At 41.2% G+C, this 21,585-nt stretch overlaps 1 protein-coding gene across 7 annotated transcripts in view; it reads left to right on the forward strand.

The window, feature by feature from the left end:
• The window catches only part of SAMD12 (sterile alpha motif domain containing 12), a 395,771-nt gene that overhangs the window by 331,501 nt on the left and 42,685 nt on the right, over positions 1-21,585 (forward strand). The window contains exon 5 of one of the 7 annotated variants that reach the window (XM_057497809.1): positions 7,414-10,910. The exons of the other annotated variants lie outside the window; for them this stretch is intronic. Coding sequence (XP_057353792.1) covers positions 7,414-7,418 — 5 coding nt within the window. The 3' untranslated portion in view covers positions 7,419-10,910. Of the gene's footprint in view, positions 1-7,413; positions 10,911-21,585 lie in introns of those variants that run through there. 7 annotated transcript variants of the gene reach the window in all.

Raw genomic sequence — 21,585 nt, forward strand, 5'->3', positions numbered from 1 at the left:
TATTTGGGACCGGGAAGTGGCCATCGACTATGAAGAAGGCAGTGCTGTGCAGAAGCCTAAAATTAGGAAGGTGAAGTGAAAACTGGACTGAGGCATTAAGTGTTCTATAGCACTAACATATTTGAAGTAGAATGCGCCTCATTTTCTGCACCTGTAAGTTACAGATAAGTGTATGTTGGTTATTGTCTTATAAATAGCTGTTGGTGAAGTGCCTACTTAAAATATTTGCCTGGGTTTTCTGTAATATTGATTTCTAAAACACAAAAACAGTGAACGCGGACTGCATATATAGTTTTACATGTGTTCCTTACCTAAAATGAACAAACAAACAAAAACAGGAAAACAACAGCAAAGAACATTGTTAAGGGCATATATCTGTCAAGACATAGAAGACAAAAGGGAAGATGCCAGTACACAAATTTTGGAAGCCTGAAAGCAGAGGACACATGGTAAATACATTAGCAGGCCAAGAGGTTAATATCTGGGCAGTATAAAAAAGATCACTGGGAAGTTTGAGAAACAGTCCGATCCCCATTCCTTATATTCAAGGCACTGCTGCAGCCCCATCCTGGCCAATGAGTGTTGCTAGGACTAGCCTCTAGGGATGGGGTCCACCAGACACAGTGGAGGCCAAGTGCCAGGAGAGGCTTTTCTGCAGGAGATGAAACTGGTAGAGTCCCTGGAGTGTGGACCATCTTGAGAGGGTTTTTAGACAACTGGTGGAGAGTTTTGACTGTCAGTGATAAATATTTAGAGAACCAAATGAATTTTAAGAACAAGATAATTATTAGTTCCCAGGAAAACAGTAGTCATGCAGGAAAGGAATTGTGATGTGGTCGTTTCCTCCATGATCAGTGTTGGTAACATTTAAATAGTATAAGACTGTGAACACAGAATGTTGCTTTAATGAAAATCACTGTGTTCCGATGAAGAGGGGATAGGAAGAAGAGGCAGGAGCAGAGAGAGGTAAGTCCTCTGGGTTCAGAGAGGGAAATCAAGTTTTACAAGTTTGGAACCCTTTTTTTAAAGTAGCATTCTAAGTATATGATTTAGAGATATGGAGGCAAATGCCAAAATAATCTGTTGAAGGAGGGGGGAATTACAGAGACAGAGAAGGGATCTTTTAGGATGGTTTCTGTAGCAAATCTTGAGCAATTCAGTTCTTTAAAGTTAGGCCTAGATATCTTTGATTTAAAAAATCTATATGATTTCAATTTCAAACTGATCAATACAATAAGATGGAAATATGCACTGAAAAGCCAAATTAGGGAGAGTGTTTCAGCAGCCAGAGGTAAGGAGGTACAGCGAGGCTTCTCCCCGTCTTTGCATTTCCTGGCGAAACCACCATGTCCACAGGCCGTGGAGGCGACACCTTCCTCTCCAACTGATGAGATGCTGGACCTTAGCTTAGGAATAATAGGAACCAGAAGGCCTCAGCCTTCTCAGAACATCTCACTTTTAACTGCTTTTGTTTATCTTCTACTTTTGGTTCTCTTTCTTCAGGATATTTTTGATCTTACAGATAATAAAAAATTACTTTCTGAGACTCATGGCATCATAAGGCTTGAAAAATTCCCTGGGGTTTGAAGAGACTACTTACCTACCTTGTTCAGAATAAATAGAATATATGCCTTTTACTTTAAAGACAGAGAGGGGGCGATCTCTGTTCACTTATTTTAGTATTTTACATCATCTGTCTGACAGTCCTGGGTATGGAGGTCTGTATTAAACTTTTTTAGTCATGAAGCTTTTAATCTCATTAAAGCTGTTGACCCGCTCTTCAGAAAAATTCCTTTGTTTTTTTACATACATTCAGATTTTACATACATGTTAGGAGAATCTCAGAGTCCCTGATGCCTATTCCTAGACCACTTAGGTGTCCATGAACCTGTTGTGATCTGATCCATATCGCTTGCTACAGTAACAGATTCTAAATAAGTGTTGAGTTAAATGACTGAATGCCCCCAAAGAGAGGGATTCCAGTTGCAGCCGACTTACTGGTGAATACAAGGACACACAATATCGGCATTGTCTTATTTTATGTCTTTGATTTTCCTCTTGGAATACAAAGAATTGGTTTTAGAGCTCTTTCTCTCTTTGGCCTTTGACCTCTGCCCTTGTAGCCTCCTCCATCCATCTTAAAGCAGTACTGAAAGAATGCTTCCTACCTACACTCCTGAGTTTCTAACCTCAACTTGTAAAGTGTCCTCAGCGGTACATCTTGCCATTCTAAGATAAATAAATAAATAAATGCTTCATTATGCTCAATTTGTTCTACATGTTCAAGGCTGCCATATGGCTTCAATGGATGTCTAGTGAAAATGTATTTAATATCTCATAAAACCTCCATAAGGATGTCAAATGTCCATAATTAAAGACAAATCCTCTTTGAGATATTGCTTTGCCAATTAGCCACCTGGAGCTGTCTGGCCAAGTCCTAATCAATTAGCCAGTTGTGGATGTTTTGAAGATGTACAAGTCCTATGGAGAGCTGGGAATACTGAGCAAGTTTAGTAGTGATGATAGCACTGGGATAACTGAATTCAGGATGTTCTCATTATGAAGATGCCTCATTGCAGTCCATTTCCACTCTCTTAGGTAATCACCATTGGAAGTAGTTGAGCAACATTACTGGAGCCCTTCCCTTTGAAGGATAATAAAACTTTCAGTGGCCATGTGAAGAGCGATATAGTACAGGTCATAGGAAGGTACTTGAGGAATTAACCCTACTCAGCTGGTGGTCTTCGCCTTCTACAAAGGACAGTTGTGTCTCAGTTTACATCCTCACCTCTCCTTGCAATCCTGCCAGGGCTTTGCATGGCATTTCAGCATCATTCCTTTCTCCATCAATTCAGCCAGCCAGGGAAGAACAGCTATGGGGAAAGGAAATTTTGGGGTGCCTCAGAAGCCCTCTAGGGACATGTGTAAAATGATGCCGATGCCTGTGTCACAGTTCCAGAAATTTGAGTGCTCACTCTAGAACATTTACTTCATTTTCTTCCCTTTCTGGCCTTCCCTTCACCTATTTCACCCTTGTACATAGGGCAACAATCTTATTTTCACTCTAGTGGTTATCTTAACCAGCTTTAGAGAACAACCAGCTATGAGTATCCAGAAGCCTTTGTGATAAGTCACCAGGACTTGGAGAATGTTTTCTATAAACAAAAAAAAAAAATGTTGTCTTCCCTTTTTGGCTTTAAAAACCAAAAGACTACTCCAATATGTGATTATTTATATCATTACATTGAAGTATGAGGACACATTTTAGGGTGGAAAATTTTGTAAAAGATGGGCAGAAGTCCAGAATTTGAGCATATCCTATAGCGGAACTTAGGAGGGACAAGAGGAGGAGGAAGATGTGTCAGTGTTGATATTCCAAAAACACCTCAAAGGGTAGCAAAGGCTCCCATAGCACAAAAGCTGTGGGAGTGGTTACCCAAGAATCGTTTGTTTAAGGATAGAGAATCAACTAGAAGATTGTGTTGGTTTTTGCAGGCGGTCTTAAGAAACAAGAGTAAGAAAATTGGACTTGAGCAGAAAATAAAACTGAAACATGTTAAGAAACAACAGAATGTACACTATTTCAGTTGCACTGGAATATGGCTTTAGCTTTCACAAAGTAAAGGAAGTCTCAAATTACATGATTAAAACCATCATCTTCCTGTGGCTTCAAAGAACAGTGGTGGGTGCATCTGTACTTTGTGCAAGCCTCTTAAGGACTGTTTATGCATTTACTGTCAGCGCCTTGACTGAGAGCACCGTCTCTATTCCCGTCTCCCTGCCTCACCGGCACCACCACTGCTCTCCACTTCACTGGTGCTGCCTCAGAGCAGGACTGATTACTCAGCATCTCTTAAGCCGTTACATAGAAAATTCTTGACTGGTATGTTCACATGTGCTCCTTTTTATCTTTGCTGGGATCTTTCTCCTGTAGTTGCTCTGCCTTTATCATGGAAGTCTTAACTTCATAGAAGTTACCATAAATGTTTTTTTTTTTCCATCTTTTGATGGCAGTTAGGGCAATATTGAAAACAAAAAGCCAGCACTCAAACATGTGGATTGACTCACTAACAAATTTTTTTCAGACGTACATGTCTCTGGGTCTTGGAACAGAATTCTGTTACTTAATTTCAGTTAAATGTGTGTCTGAGAAGTTTCACATTTCCCAAGCAGTGCCAGTTCCCTAAAAGCACCCAATTTTTCCTGTCCTGTTTTGTGCTGCCCCCACATTTGACAGCGGAAGTGTCATCTTTCCACATCCTCTGCCATTATTTTTATGCGTCCACACCTAAGAATTAAAATAAACATTTATTGACCACTTCCCTTCTGCAAGATTCTGTGCCTAACATCTTACAATTTTTTCTTCCCCACATCAACTATAAGAAGTAGGCATATTTTACAGGGAAACAAAGAAAAAGCTGTTATCAAGACTGATTTAAAATTCCAAGAAAAATAAGTAAAGATGGAGTAATAAATGAAACAAGAGTGCCGGACACTGAAGGTTTTGAAGCTAGGTAGCACATGACGTGGGTACATAGTATTCTCTCTAGTTTTGTGTACATTTGGAAATATTCATAAAACATTTTGCTAAAAGCAAAATGTTGAGAAGTATAAATATAAGACTAAATTTAAAACTTGGGAGAAATAACATCTCTTCTTCATCTAATCTTTTATTAAGATTATTTGGGTGCCTCCCCTGGAATATAAAATAATTATAATACCTGAACTCTAGGCTGGAAGCCCATTGAAACCCTGAGTAGTTTGTTTCTAAGCATTATTACCTACCCAGGCCTGAAAGTCTTCAAATTTCCTTTAGCTTTCCTACTGAGTAGTCCATGGAAGACTGTTTTGTACCCCTGGAAGACATACAGGGATGACGTTTCAAATGCCATGACATAATCTGTTCAGTTGTGGTAATGCATACGTTTCCCAGTAACTTCTCTCCAGTGTAAGCTGCTGCTTTTCCATGTTGTCTGTGCAGCCACCTCATTTTCTTGTTGTTAAGTGAAGAATTGTTCGCCTCTATTTAGACTTCAGACTTGCATCTGCTTTATGCTGTTCCATCTGTTCTGCATTGTATTTTCTTTGTAATATCTTAGGGCTGGGTGACATTTAAAGAGACAGACAAGTTCGCACAGACCTTGAGCTTTCTCTCTTGGTGGAGAAGTTTCTTAGACTGTTAACTGAAATATGAATGGTGGTTCATTACCAGATAGAAATCACTTTACCTTGGAAACTTTGTGACATTGCTTTTTTTTTTTTCCTAAGTCTGCCTTTCTCTCTCTCTAATGTTTTTTTTCTTTACCTTCTTCCTTGGTGTCATCACAAACCCACACTCTGAACTAAGTGACTTGGTCTCCCCAAGCAGACTGAAAATTAAACACTTCCACACTGAAATAATTAGTATATGATGGATTGAAAATTCCCAAGTCCCTGGGTGTCTGTCTGTCTGTCTTTGACCCTCGGGGTGAGTGGCTATTGATCAGAGAAGAGCGATTCCACCCTGTGGCTTCTGCGTCAGCATACTTGGATTTAAATCCCACCTCTGCAGGTAGCCTCCCACGGGCTCAGCTTTGCCCTCTGTAGCATGCCAGGATAATACCTGCCCTGTAGTATTGTTGTAAAGATGACCTTTGAAAAGTCCCCAGTATAGGACCTGTCACCTGTTTCAAAAACTTTGTGAATGGTCAGTAGCTATAATTGCTATTAACCCTACAAGTTACTGACAGTGTGGGAAAATGCTAACGGCGGGTGATAATAGCAACAAAAAAATAATGTGTTTTCTTGGCTGCCAAATTAAGTTGAAACCAATTTTCACATTAACAGCAGGCATTTGCTAACTTAGGAAACACAACTACCAATGAGGTTCTAAAAGAAGGTCTTTGAGGCTGATGCTCATTTAATGTGTCATGCTCACTTTGGGTGAAAACTTCTGCAGAAATGTGAGCAGCTCATTGAATTTCTTTCCCCTTTCTTGTCTACTCAACTGTCATTATGTCGATCTTCAGAGGTGGAAATTTTCTGACCAGGACATGGTTAGGACAGACGTTTTGTGCTTTGATTTTGTTTTGTGTTTGAGGTTAGTAATGAAGAATTCAGAATTGTTGGATGCTCCAGGGAGAGTACAGACGTCGCCCTATTTCTGTTTTCTGTAAAGTTGAAAATAACAACAACCATGCTAATAAGTGGTACTGTGTCTAGTCGAGTTCGAAAAAGCAATTCACTCCTGAGGAAATCAAAGCCTTTGATGAGAGCGGCTTTTCTGGGAAAGGAAAAATTCTAAGACTGCCAGTAAAATTCTTTTTGCACCATGTATTCATTCATTTACACTTGTAGCAAATATCTATTGAGCATCTTCTTTGGGTCAGATAGATACTAAAATGAGTAGGAGTGTTGTAAAAGGAGAGAAATAGCTTAATTTTATAATTTTAGAAGAGTTTTAAAAAAGGGGCTAATTGCAAATGTTCGGACTGGGCTTAAATAATGTCACAAGGGATGGTGCCATACCCCAGGCATCATGACAGTGGGGAGACATTACCACCCCTTGGCCTAACTTAACAAGAGGAAAGAGTGAGTCCTGGACCCTGGAGAGATGCATCATCATCAGGCAGTAAGCTACAGCCATCCAGGATGGCCTGCCAGGGCGGTAGCAGGTGAAGATAAACTCCCATAGCACTCCTCTCCTGCCTTCTACAGCTGCCACTGGTGCTGCCCACTGGCAGGTCCCCCGGAAGCTGGAGGCAAAGGGAATCCCTGCAGTCCGAAGAGGTTAGCCTCCCAGCGCATGGAGCAGAGTGGAGAAGGGGCTGGAGAGGGCAAAGGGAAGAATCCAGCACTCCCTGGAGGGGGCTCCTTCAAGATCTCCAGTGTAATGGGAGAAGCCTAACACACAGAGAAACGTGACCCCACAGTAATTAACATCATACTGGTATTTACAACATAGTATGAGAGCCTGGATGGCAAAATTGGCAGCTCTGCTATTAGGGAACATTTATTCTGGATCTCAAAGAATGAGTATGAGTTTGCTGGGTCACAGGAGAAGGAGGAATGTCCTCAGGGACAGAGGAAATGACAAGTATATACATCCCACAAATGTACAATGTTGGGAAACCATCAACCTAATGACGGTGTAAGGTATAGATGCACAGGGAAAGGATCTGGGATTTTGTGAGGATTTGTTTGGATTATTGGGGAGCATTGTAGTCATCACCCCATGTTTAGTAAGCCAGTGTAAGCCACTTCCAATCCACTTGTGTGTGTTCCGTGCACCACAGCTCTTTGGAAAATGAGTGAACAAATGAGCAGAACTGCTGTATGTGAGCCTGAGTCCCACAATTTCATTTTAACTGATTAAAATGAAATTTGGTATATATTAGCACCTGGTATGATTCTGACTCTCCCTTTTTGTTCTAGAATAAGTGGATGGAAAAAACAGCATGGCTTTGGGGAGCCAGCACGAGATGAGGAGTCAAAACATCTCTTCATCACTAGGAACACTGCTTGGCCTTCTCAGCTCCTCAATTCTCAGCGCTCCTGTCCCTGCAGTGGAGATTGTGCTTACCCCCTCAGCTCTCTTCTAGATCATTGTGACCCTCGGCTAGATCAGAGGTGCCTTGACAGGTGTGATGCCCTTGACAGATCAGACGCAGTGATGCCTCTTTCTCCTTCTCAGTAGCAGCTGAGATGGGCCACATCAGTGAATTTTTTAAATAGTATTTCATTCCACTAAACCATGTCTCTCACTCTCAGCACTCGGCACAGTTGGGGCCCGAGTACTGCTCTGTGTGCAGGGCTACCCTGGGCGCTGCAGGGCACTCAGCGACAGCCCCGCTCTCCAACCATTAGATGCCAGTAGCATTCCTCCCCCAGTGTGATGACCAAAAATGTGTCCAGACCTGGCCAGTTGTCCCCTGGATGGCAACATCAGCCCTAGGGTAGAACCCCTGCATTAAACATTCTTTTTTGATTTTAACCATTCTAGACAGAAATCTTTCTAAAATATGTTGGTCACATCCCTGTCTGTTAAACATGGGCTCCTGAACTGGTAACACTAGAATACTGGCTGTAGTAATCATAACATCTTTAAGACATGTTAGAATTATTTGCCTGCATCCCTGGCCTGCTCTATTTTTGTAGACCTTGTGTCTACATTTCATGCTTTTTATTTTCCCTCCCTCTCTCCCTGTGAGGCTGACAGCTGTCATTTTCCTGTAAGCATCAAAGTGTACTAATTTGCTATTTCTAATCTGCTGAAGATTTAGAAGCCATTAGCCAGCTTTCCTAGAACGCATCTAAAACAAGAATCCACAGTCTCTGATTTTGGGGGTACAGCAGCCTAGCAGGTGGGACTTGGTTTACTTGAGCCGTGCAGAGGGCTTCTCTTCCTCAGTTCTCAGCTCTTCTCCTCTTAGGGACTCTGTCTGGTGAGTGCGGTGTCATCATGGTGATTATAATATAACTGTATGGTATTAGCACATCGACTTTCCCATATCCTTGATTTAGGGTAAAATAAGAGAGGGATGAAATGTCTGATTATAGTTCAGACAGTCCTGCCAGTTGTGTACAAACATTTCAGAAAACAATTAGTCTTTTATTCTCTCACCACCCTCTCCTTCCTGTTTCCATTTAGAAATTGTATGAAGGGGTAATATATTTCTTCTATCACCAGTGGGGCTGCACAGAATCTGGTATAATGTAAGCCAGTAAGATATTCCTTGATATTTTAAGTAAAATAAGCCTAATGTATTAGCACCTACCACAGTGACATGGTGCCAGGCACATAGTGGGCACTCAAAAATGTTTGTGGAAGGAAACACGTGAATAACTAACAAGAATATAACCTCACTTTCCAATTGTCAGTATGAAAAAAGACTCCTGTAAGGTGTGGCAAGCCAAAGATAAGGACTTCAAAAATTCAGATGGGGAAAGTGGTTTGGAATGAAAGCATAGGTTAATCTTTCATGTCACACATAGAGAACTGCAATAGCCCAGAGGGGGGAACATAAAATGACTCAACTGTCAACCCATTTCCTGTTCTGTTGCAGCTTCCTTTTAAGTCCTTAGATGGGGAATGGCCCTGCAGATACCAGCTCACGGGACAAATCCACCTCCTTTTATTTCCTCCCTTGCAAAGGTTTATGTTTTTCTTTGGACAGGAGGAAAGGTTAAGGCTCTCAGTGTCTGCCTGACACCAGTGGGTGGAATCTCAGTTATCTCTAACAGCTTGCTTGTCCAGGTTGCTAGGCTATTTCTGTCTGCTGTAAGAAGGAATAATCCCTCACACCAGAATAAAGCAACCTGTAGGAGAACTCTTACCTGAATGGTGTGTAAGGTTAGAGGAAAGCATTTCTTTTAAAAATAGTTCGTACATAATACAAAGGAATCAGGTTCCCAATAGTCCTCTGAACACCTGGAGAAGAATGGCATTTGACTTGCTGTATTTTCTCAAGGTCATGGCTGGTCTTAACAGTCCCCATGGGTGACAGCTTTCCAGATGGTGATTCTGGACCAGCTGAACCCTTGAGAAAAGAGGCCAAGACTAACCAGTTTCCACCTGGGACTCTGAAACCTGAGAGCACTCTGGTAGCAAGATCACCTCAGGGCTTGGCCCAGAATCCATACTTAGTCCTGAGTATCTCCTGGGCTGAATGAGCCCAGGGGTGCTGTGACTGGTCCCCACTTTTTACATCTGGTCTTTTGAGCGAGGAGTCCTATTAAAGAAACAAAGGCAATCGGACCTGGCCAGAGTCAAGAAAATAGCCAGTCCTCGAAATAAAAAGGAATTCTTGGAACATAGCAACAATCTATTTGTATCTTCAAAAAGTGAGCTTTAGTCAGAAAAGATCTCTGTGTGTCTCTTGGGTTCTGCAGTCTCGACATTTCAGATAGGTCGCTGGTTAATTGGGCTGGGTTAATGGTTCTTTTTATTGTGGTGACTTTTGACCATCTTTCTGGCAGAAGGTGCCTGATTAAATCATGGGCTGCTGTGGGTGAAAGATCCCGCTTCACTGGCATTTAGGCTCCCAGAACAGAGCAGGAATTTCATGGAGCAACTTTGGAACATAGTGGGTACTTAGCTTTGTTTTGTCTCTGTTTGTAGCAAAGAGCAGCAGCAGTCAGTGGTTCTGAATGCCTTTCCTAATGAGATGATTACACAGGATCTGCAGCAATTTCTTGAGGCCAGTGTGTCTGAGTGTGAGCAAACAGGACAGCGGTATGAGATGAGCTCAGCTCACACAGGACTCAGGACTAGTAATATACTAGAAAATGGGGTGGGGGGAGCTTAGACAAAGGCAGGGGCCATGCAGTTGCTAAAACCTGGGTTGAATTCTGGAAATCTGCTCAAATCCAAGATATCCTAAAAGATTCAGTGGACACAGGGGTCTGTGGGTGAAAAGCACATCTCTATGCACGGATATTAAGGTATGGAGGTCTGCTGCTCATTTTGTAACTGTGTATTGAATTCTTACTAGGTGCTGGCCACTTTCATATATGTGATTTCAGAGAATTTTTATAAGCCTACAGGATATGAATTATTACCTTTATTTTTAAAGATAGGAAAATGGAGGTTTCATCCCCATTAATCTTACATGCTTTGGACTGAAACTTGACCTATAGCAGGGCTTTATTTTATAAGGGCAGAACTAAAATTGGGAAACTGGTTTTCTAATTCTGTTTTATCCATCTTATACTAGAAAAAGTTCTTCTTATGCTTCATAGGTTAGATTAATTTTTGAGTTCTAGCCTGGGAAAATAAACACCAGGATAGTAGTTTCAGTGAAGTAATATCTTCTTGTAGCAAATGTAAAAAAGAGGTTGCTAAAACATAATCGATTTGAAACTTGTTGGCTATGTTTACACTAGCCATAAAGAACAACTTCTGTATATAATAAATAAATATATGTGTGCATGCATATGTAGATTTTTATTTATTTATTCATTTATCCTGTATCTACTGCTTCCAGAAAAATTCTGAAGAACAGATACTAAAATGTTGGCAATAGCTAGCTCCAGAAGATAGGATGTAGAGTCACTTCATTTTATTTCATTGATTTACTTTTTTGCTCATCTAAATGTTTTTTTTTTCCTACAATAAGAATGGAACACAAATTATATTTCTTAAAGACAAAAAATAAAGGAGGCGGCAAACCCCTTTTAGATTCAGGCGCCTTTGGTTTTCCCTCCTTCTGGAGCCCAGCCTGCCGTTCATCCTGGTTCCACCGCAATGGTGCAGCTTAAGCTCTGAAGGTGACTCTGTGAGCTCATTCATTTAAAGTCTGTGCAGGTTTCAAGGTTCCAAAAGCATCAGTTCAACAAAATTGAGGCCCATAATGATAATTAGGATTGAGAGAATATTTGGGGGAATCAGTGGGGAAGAAATATGGGAAACCAAAGGGAAGGACTAGAAATGCCTGACCTATGGGCCCCTGGCCAGGAGGTGTGGGTCTTGGAGAGAGGAGGAGGAAGGACAGGGGGAGCTAATGAGAGCCTTGCCCGTCACAGCCTGTGAAACCAATCAGGGATCTCAGAGCAAGGGGGGCGCCGAGGAGGGTGCAAGAACGCAGGCCAAGGAGACCAAGGCAGGTCCCAAGAACAACTCGCTGTTCAGTGGGCACTGATATGTTTGAAAGGCTCATCCTGTGGTGTGATCATGTAGGAAGCAGAGGGACACTGGTGACTCATTTGTCATGGGAAAAAAAGGGGTGGGGGTTGTGTGGGAAGAAGGAGGGAGGCCCCCAGGACAGAGGGAATGGAAACAATTTTGATACGTGTTATTAATTATTGTCTCCAAAGAGCCTGGTGTGGCAAGAGGGATGATGACATAGGGGGTATTACTTAAATCCCTTCCAACATAGCTCACTGTCTCTTTCCAAACAGCATGAATCATCATCTCTGGAACTTTCTTGTTTCCAACAAGGAGGCTGCAGCCCTGATAAAGGCTGTTGGGAAGATTGAGTGTTACATCACTGCCAGTTTAGCAACTGTTCTTCACCCTCCTGTCAACCATGGCCCAAAAGACCCCCAGGTGGAAACATTCACTGCGACCTAATACTTGACATATAGGGGATTGACTCTAGAATGATTTTTCAAAACTTAAGTTATAGTCTAAAATGAGTGGTTTCTGGCCACCATTCCCACCAGCTTCCCCTACATCTTTCATCTTTCATCCACCACAGATGTGGCCAATGTTCACACAGATGGAATCTCTTTTACTTGCAGGAGATTATGGGTTAAGCATTATTACTGTTATGGTGCTGGTTGTCATTGTCATTTAAACTTCGCCTATTTCTAAACAGCATTTGGGACAATTTTCTTGGATATAGTAGAACCTTTCAACAAGATTGAAATGTAAAAACTTTTTAGCAAAAGGAACAGTTATCAACTCTAAGCCCAAGTGTTATATTTCCCATTCTGGGAGCATTTTCTTCTTGTTGCATAGCAGGTACTGGATAAATATTTTGGAATTAAGAATAAGTGGGTTTTGATGTCACATAAAACACCTCTCCACGCATCAGTCACATTATCTTTCTTTTCTGGGGCCTCACCAGGGTTAGTGGATAGGGTAGCTGGTTAACTCGTTTTGTTCATTCAAATAACTGAACATGTGTACTAAGTGTTGGAGATTATGCAAGGCATGGAGAATGTATCACTACTACATGGCCTCATCTCAGAAGTGGCAACAGCAGGTATATCAACTATCCAAAATACCTGCTGTCACCAGCAATGATGCCCAAGACCAATTGGGGACCTACTGTTTACAAGGCAACCTCCTAGGCCATGAGATACAGAGGATGTGTAGGAAAGCCTCATAAGTACAAAGGAATATAGGACATTGTATTTTTTTTTAGTAATACATAGCACAGAACATTATGATATTTTACTAATAGATTATTTTTTAACCATTTGCACAGAAATGGTGCAGAATATGTCTTGCCACTCTTTGCATTTTGGCATTGAGAAAACAGGGTTTTGTAGCTCATAGCTTAGATACATGGTATGTTAATCTAGGTTCTCCAGAGGAACAGAATAAATAGGAGAGAAAGAAGGGGAAAAAAAGAAAAATTGATTTATTATAAGAAATTGGATGACACAATTATGGAGGCTGAGAAGTCCAAGATCTGCAGTTGGTAAGCTGGAGATCTAAGAGAGCTGAGAGTGTAATCTCTTATCCAAGTCTGAACCTGAAGGCAGGACAAGACTGATGGCCCAGCTCAGAGACCGTTGGGAGAACTTTTTCTCAGCCTTTTATTCTACTCAGACCTTCAGAGGATTGGGCTAGGCCCACCCACACAAGGGTAGGCAATCTGCTTTACAGTCCATTAATTCAAATGTTAATCACACCCGGAAACACTCTGACACACCCAAGAAATACCATTTCACCAAACATCTGGGTGCCCTGCGACCCAGTCAGGCTGGCACATGAAATGAACCACATGTGAGACTGCACATTCATGAAGAGAGAGCTGAGAGTAACTGCCTCTCCACAAGGCTTCTCACTGAAACAAGGGCCACAGCCAGCTCCACCTAGCTTTGGCAAACACAAAAGACTGGTTATGTTTGGATGTGTGTTATCAATAGTTGGTTCACAGAAATATCCAGGCAGTGTGACTGGCCAGGTGCTCTCTACCTGCCACCCCAAAGCTGCCCCTGAGGGGCCTGCTCAGCTCAGCTTCTCAGTGCTCGGAGTCCTTTGCAGCTCAGCAGTGCCACCATGCTCTCAAACACTGCCACAGGCCTGCGTTCCCACGGGCCTGCAACGGCTTCAGGGACAGCGAGATCCCAGTGGGCTTGCCTTGTGCTCTGTGAGTGTGGCATGGCCCCCAGCTTGGTGTGGGGCTGGGGCTGCCTGGGCCCACGGTGTTCCCAGTGCCTAGTATGGCTGCTGGTCCATAGTAGGCAGTCAGTCAACAGCTGGTAAGCATAAGGAAGGGCAAGCAGGATGGAAGGAAGGAGGGAGAGAATGTGGGAGAGGGAGGAAGACAGAGAAAAGAGAGTGAGAAAGGGAAGGAAAAGAAAGCAGGAGAGAGAAATGAGAGAAAGAAGGAGAAAGAGAAATGAGGGAAGCAGGAGAGAAGAAAAGAGAAGCAAAAACAAAAAGGAAACAAAGGCAGCAAGGAGGGGTGCCAGAACTGGACGGGGGAACCAAATGGCTGCAAATTAGGTAGAGGAGCAGTGTTAGAGCAAAAAAAAGCAACACGGATCCCCTGGCTCTGCCAACAGCAAGCTGTGGGACCTCAGATATGTCCCAGCTTCGTGGACCGTGATGAACACCTTATTTGTTAGAGGAGGGCATCAGACCAGGCCATCACGCAGAGCCCCTCCCTCCATGGGCACCCTGTCTCCACCCTGGTCCTCCAAGGATCAGCAGACCTGCCTGGTAGCTAGCATTCTGCTATGCTCCCTTCATTTTCCCATCGCATTTCTTATTATTAGGTATGTAAGTGTCTTAAATGATCATAGGGAAGAAAACACAACCACATTTTGTATAGGAGCTGAATTGCAGAACATGGAGAGGATTTGAGAAGGAAAAATCTTATTTTGTTCAGCCTCTTCCTAAAGCCATGTTACATGCAAACACAAGCGTCGGGTTCTGCCCTCTGCAGCACCCAGGCAGAGCCTGACTTGGAGCTTCAGAAAGGAGAATGTAAAATGAAATATAGATATTTATAATTGAAGTATCTTTCCCCCTGGGTATCTGGCTCTCTTTTTTTAAATGAAAATTCAGTCAACTGAATATTTAGTTTCCCAGGGAAGACTCCTCAGCTGTCGATTACCCTGTGTGCATAGAGAGACATTCTAACAGAAAATGACACCTGCTCTTGGTTAATGACCACCTTGCTCGGGATGAGTACAAGGCAAGGTATTTGAGGTCAGCCCCCTTTCAGCTGTGAGTTAGATATTAGGTACAGAATATAGCTAAAAGCATTTTGCATGAGCCTGCAAACCAAGTGGACGCTGGATCCAATTTTATCCATGTACAGGTATATCAAATAAATTTAATTTCCCCATTCAAGGTGCTCGCTTTTAATTCTGGGGCCAGCAGTGCAGAACAGTTTTGAAGATTAAATTTCCATTCCAAGAAAGAAATAGTTGGGGATGGAACTTCTAAAGCAGGAGAAACCCAAAAGCAAAAGGTTTTCTGTACTCACAGAGGAGGTGGGTGTGTAAGAGAATGTGTAGAAAAATCCAGCAAGTACGAGACAAACAAGAAACCTTCAGGTGCAAGATTACCTCTGCCACCGCATTTCAAACCAGATAATCACCTTATTTATAACCAAAGCAGGGCTAGGTTTGATGCCCTGATTGCAGCAGTGAGGACCCTGCTGTCATCAGAGATACCTGGTACCCCTTTGTGTTATGTGTAGCAGCCCAATTTTCTTAACCATGGCTAGAAAATGCACCTGAATAAAGTATAATTTTTAAGCCAGACTTAATGGTTTTAAAGGATAATCCTAGATCACTTGTGGCATGCAGCCTTTCCCAGTTTCTGGACTCACCCACCACCATGTGACCCTGCCATCTGTGTCTCACTGAATCAGACCCTACACTCACTTCTATGATAGCCACGGTAATGTAGGATAGTGGTGCCTCAGGGTGAAGCTCTGCAGCCTCAGGCAAGTTACTTAAGCTCTTTGTACCTAAAGTTTTATGCATTTTAAATGGCAATAATAATAAGATGGTTGAAAATCTATATGCTAACAAACTGGATAACCTAGAAGAAATGGATACTTTCTAGAAAAATACAACCTTCCAAGACTGACCAAGGAAGAAACAGAAAATCTAAACAGACCAATTACCAGCAACAAAATTGAATTGGTGATCAAAAAACTACCCAAGAACAAAACTCCCAGACCAGATGGATTCACTGCTGAATTTTATCAGACATCTAGAGAAGACATAATACCCATTCTCCTTAAAGTTTTCCAAAAAAGAGAAGAGGAGGGAATACTTCCAAACCCATTCTATGAAGCCAGCATCACTCTAATACCAAAACCAGGCAAAGACACCACAAAAAAAGAAAACTACAGAACAATATCCCTGATGAACATAGATGCAAAAATACTCAAGAAAATATTAGCAAACTGAATTCAAAAATACATCAAGAGGATCATACACCATGAGCAAGTGGGATTCATCTCAGGGATGCAAGAATGGTACAACATTTGAAAACCCATCAACATCATCCACCACATCAACAAAAAGAAGGACAAAAACCACATGACCATCTCCATAGATGCTGAAAAAGCATTCAACAAAATTCAACATACATTCATGATAAAAACTCTCAATAAAATGGGTATAGAGGGCAAATACCTTAACATAATAAAGGCCAAATAAGACAAACCCACAGTCAACATCACACTTAACAACAAGAATCTGAAAGATTTACCCCTACGATTGGGAGCAAGACAAGGATGCCCACTCTCCCTGATTTATTTAATACAGTACTTGAGGTCTTAGCCACAACAGACAACACAAAGAAATAGAAGGCATCCAGATTAATAAGGAAGAAGCTAAACTGTCACTGTTTGCAGATGACATGATATTGTACATAAAAAACACTAAAGAATCCACTCCAAAACTACTAGAACTAATATCTGAATTCAGCAAAGTTGCAGGATACAAAATTAATACACAGAAATCTGTTGCATTCCTATACACTAATGAAGAACTAGCAGAAAGAGAAATCAGGAAAGCAATTCCATTCACAATTGCATCAAAAAGAATAAAATACCTAGGAATAAACCTAACCAAGGAAGTGGAAGACCTATACCCTGAAAACTACAAGACACTCTTAAGAGAAATTAAAGAGAACACTAATAAATGCAAATTCATCCTATGCTCTTGGGTAGGAAGAATTAATATTGTCAAAATGGCCATCCTGCCTAAAGCAATCTACAGATTCAATGCAATCCCTATCAAAATACCAACAGCATTCTTCAACAAACTGGAACAAATAGTTCTAAAATTCATAAAGAACCACAAAGGACCCCAAATAGCCAAAGCAATCCTGAGAAGGAAGAGTAAAGGGTGGAGGGGTAATACACTCCCCAACCTCAAGCTCTACTACAAAGCCACAGTAATCAAGACAATTTGGAATTGGCACAAGAACAGACCCATAGACCAGTGGAACAGAATAGAGAGTCCAGATATTAACCCAAGCACATATGATCAATTAATACACAATAAAGGAGCCATGGATATACAAGGAGGAAATTATAGCCTCTTCAACAGCTGGTGTTAACAAAACTGGACAGCTACATGTAAGAGAATGAAACTGGATTACTGTCTAACTCCATACACAAAAGTAAACTCGAAATGTATCAAAGACCTGAATGTAAGTCATGAAACCATAAAACTCTTAGAAGAAAACTTAGGCAAAACTCTCTTGGACATAAACATGAGCAACTTCTTCATGAACATATCTCCCTGGGCAAGGGAAACAAAAGCAAAAATGAACACGTGGGACTATATCAAACTAAAAAGCTCTGTACAGCAAAGGACACCATCAGTAAAACAAAAAGGCATCCTACAGTATGGAGGAATATATTCATAAATGACATATCTGATAAGGGGTTGACATCCAAAATATATAAAGAGCTCATGCACCTCAACAAACAAAAAGCAAATAATCCAATTAAAAAATGGGCAAAAGATCTGAACAGACACTTCTCTGAAAGAAGAAATTCAGATGGCCAACAGGCACAATAAAAGATGCTCCACATCGCTAATCATCAGACAAATGCAAATTAAAACCACACCAGTTAGGATGGCCATCATCCAAAAGATAAACAACAACAAATGTTGGCGAGGATGTAGAGAAAAGGGAACCTCCCTACACTGCTGGTGGGAATGTAAGATAGTTCAACCATTGTGGAAAACAGTATGGAGGTTCCTCAAAAAACTCAAAATTGAAATACCATTTGACCCAGAAATTCCACTCCTAGGAATTTATCCCAGGTATTCAAGAGCCCAGTTTGAAAAAGACATATGCACCCCTATATTTATCGCAGCACTATTTACAATAGCCAAGAAATGGAAGCAACCTAAGTGTCCATCAGTAGATGAATGGATAAAGAAGATGTGGTACATATACACAATGGAATATTATTCAGCCATAAGAAGAAAACAAATCCTACCATTTGCAACAACATGGATGGAAGTAGAGGGTATTATGCTCAGTGAAATAAGCCAGATGGAGAAAGACAAGTACCAAATGATTTCACTCATCTGTGGAGTATAAGAACAAAGAAAAAACTGAAGGAACAAAACAGCAGCAGACTCATAGAACCCAAGAATGAACTAAGAGTTACCAAAGGGAAAGGGACTGGGGAGGATGGGTGGGAAGGGAGGGATAAGGGGGAAAAGGGGGCATTACGATTAGCACACATAATGTGTTTGAGGGGGCACAGGGAAGGCAGTACAACACAGAGAAGACAAGTAGTGACTCTATAACATCTTACTGTGCTGATGGACAGTGACTGTGAAGGGGTATGTGGTGGGGACTTGATAATGGGGGGGTCTAGTAACCACAATGTTGCTCATGTAATTGTATATTGATGATATCAAAATAAAAATAGAAATAATAATAATAGGAGGGTTGTGAGGATCGAATAAGAAGTAGCTTAAAGCAGTACTTTGTACACAGTAAATGTTAGAGGTAAATATTATAGGATTGTGGAGGCCAGAGCCTGTGTTTGGCTCTCTAGAACTTAGCCCAGTGTAGCAGGAGAAGCAGCTTCTTGATTGACTTTTGATCTCAATGTATTACTTACCCAGCATTTCATACTTTAAGCCTTGGAGTATTTTGGAGTATTCATCAAACTGAACAAGTTTAGGTAATTTCCATTTATTGAGTATCTCCCACATGGCTAATACTGTTTCAGATTCTTGGTATAAAATATTCTGTTTCATCCTTATGTAACCCTCTTATTTTTCCCATTCTAAATATTTGGAAAGTGAGGCTCAGAGAATTTAAATAGCTTGCTTTAAGGAGGTAAACTGCTATTTGGTGCACCAGGAGTTAAGCACAGGGCACTCTAACTCCATGCTATTTCTACCTTCCCTCCACCTCCTACATGTACCAGGGATTGGACAATTAAATGGTTTGCTGGCACTGTCTCACATGCTCTGCCTGCCCACACAGACCACTCCCCTTGCGTAACCAGGGAAATTCCTAGTCAGCCTGACTGCCTCTCCCTCCTGTCCTGAAGGCCAGAAACTCAGCTTAAGTTAAGACATGGGGAGACTTGCTCAGTTTATCCTTCAGACCCTCTCGCCAAAACCTGGAATGTGGAATCAACTGTGTTCACTGAAAGGCCACTGTCTGCTCTGGGTCACCCAGTTGGTGAGGAGGCCAACAGCATGCCGAGCCCTAATGCCTTCCACTCATGACTCTGTCAGAAGTTCATAGTGTAGTTGAAAAGTAATCCTGTGTTAAGTGTGCGTTTCATCTGAGATTATTCTAAGGGGCTATAGCTGCTGCTTAAAGCAAAAGCAAAAGGAGCCTGTTATCTAACAGTAAATCCTAGAATTACTGCATGTCTTTTGTTAGTGAGAAGCTACCTGTCATTAAAATTATCTTTCTTCCTTTGTATAATATGAAATCTTTTAGAAGGTACTATTGTATAGGATTTCTAAAATGATTTATGAGAACATAAACTACAGCTAAAGCAAATTATGTGTGTGTGTGTGTGTATATATATATATATATATATCCCTTTTATCTAAGAAAATGGAATAATTGTCAGTTCAACTAGTATTTTGACAATAGTGGCAGTTCCATTCAGTGGATGGTCCTTGAGCATGAACAGATTCTCATGAATAAAGGAGCTTATGGCTATATTTCTCTTAAAATGGGGTTTGTTTTAGTGAGTTGAATATTTTAAGGAGAAGTCTGTGTTAAGAAGTTAAAAGTGTTTTAATAAGAATGCTTTCTGAGCTTTTTTCCAACACTGATCATATTTTAATTGGTTTCCATTTGTGTTCCACTTACATTTTCAGAAGAGGGTGTACCTCTTCTGATATTTAAAAAAATTAAGTCATCTAGTCCCTAATCATTTTATCAGACAGTGGCCAAAACAAAAAGTGGGCTAAGACCAGGTCGGCAAATACAGCCATGATTGCCACCAGACCTTGCTCATGCCCATGGCAGACATCAAAAATCAATCAATCTAAGTGATCTCAACATTCTACTCAACACTACCCTTCGTGCAGCCATCACCAACCCATCAGTCTGACCCCAGACTAAGTCCTTTGGTCTGTCTGTAGTCAGAGCCAAAGTTCATGCAACAGTAACCAAGAGTAAGAACAGCATTCCATGAGGAATAATGAAGTAGAAATATTCACTGTGGAAAGCATACCAGGTGATCCCTGTATTGTTAGCAGAAGTGGAATAGTAACTTTCCATGTAGGAAAACAATTGAGCATTTGGTGGTAGGCTATATTTTAGGGTAAACAAAGCACAATTCCTAGTGTTCATAAACTTCATGTCTTCCAATGATGTAATGTCCCTATTTGTCTGTCTATGAAGACACTGTCCCATTCTGCCTCTTACCATCTCCACCTGAAATTCTACTATATTCTCAAATAACAGTAAGCTCTTCGAGGCCAAAGACTGTGTCATTTCCTTATTGTTAGTGTATGCAAATACCTAGTAACATTTGGCATAGTGAGTCTGAATGAACTAATCCCCCCAACTGAGCTCTCTGCCTCTTTAGTTTTATTCTGCATTTTATACCCTTATGTAAATCTGGACATATCACTCCCCAACCTAAAACCTGTGTCCTTTTTTCCTACTGACTGAAATTGAAATCCTCTCCAGCTACATTGCCAGCCAGTCAAGCATTGCTCTTTATCATCCAGTAATGCCAAACTCTTTGAAGTTCCCGCAAATATATAGTTCATGTTGTTGTGCCTATACTCATGCTATTCCGTCTACCTAAAAATCCTTCCCCACCTAACTCTGGTTCATCCTTCAGTGATCAGTTAAATTATCATTTCCTTCCCTGTATTCCAGGGTTGGGGCCATATTTTTGTTACAACTCAGCACATAGTATTGGAATGATCTATTTTTCTATCTCTTTAAATGATTATATTTTTTACTGCATGCTCCAGAATATCCAACTCAAACTGGAATATGTTGGTTCACATAAATAGGAAGAGTTATCAAGCCTCAGATATAGTTTGATCCAGAATTTCATAGGGCCACTGGGGCTTCATTTTTCTGTATTTATTTTGACCCTGTCTTCCTGGATTTACCCTCAGACTAGTCCCTTGTGGTATCAAAATGATTGCCAAGTTTTATCATAGATATCCATATGGAAAGAAAGAATTTCTCTTTTCCTCATCAGCAGATGAAGGTGGTAAGCTTTCATTGATTCAGTTGGTGAAAGACTGGTGTCCATCCCTAAACCAATCATGAGTGCAAAGAGATGAGAATGTGATGATTGACTGACTTCGTGGCTGGAAAGTTCAGGTCCTTGTAGGAAGGAGGAAAGGGTAAAAAGTACTCTGGAGGCTGCCAGTAATATCCACTGTACCTTCCGGTTAGACCAGGCTCATACTGGTCCTGCATCCCCTGCC

This window comes from Manis pentadactyla, chromosome 3 (genome assembly GCF_030020395.1).
Source record: "Manis pentadactyla isolate mManPen7 chromosome 3, mManPen7.hap1, whole genome shotgun sequence".
NCBI lineage: Eukaryota > Metazoa > Chordata > Mammalia > Pholidota > Manidae > Manis > Manis pentadactyla.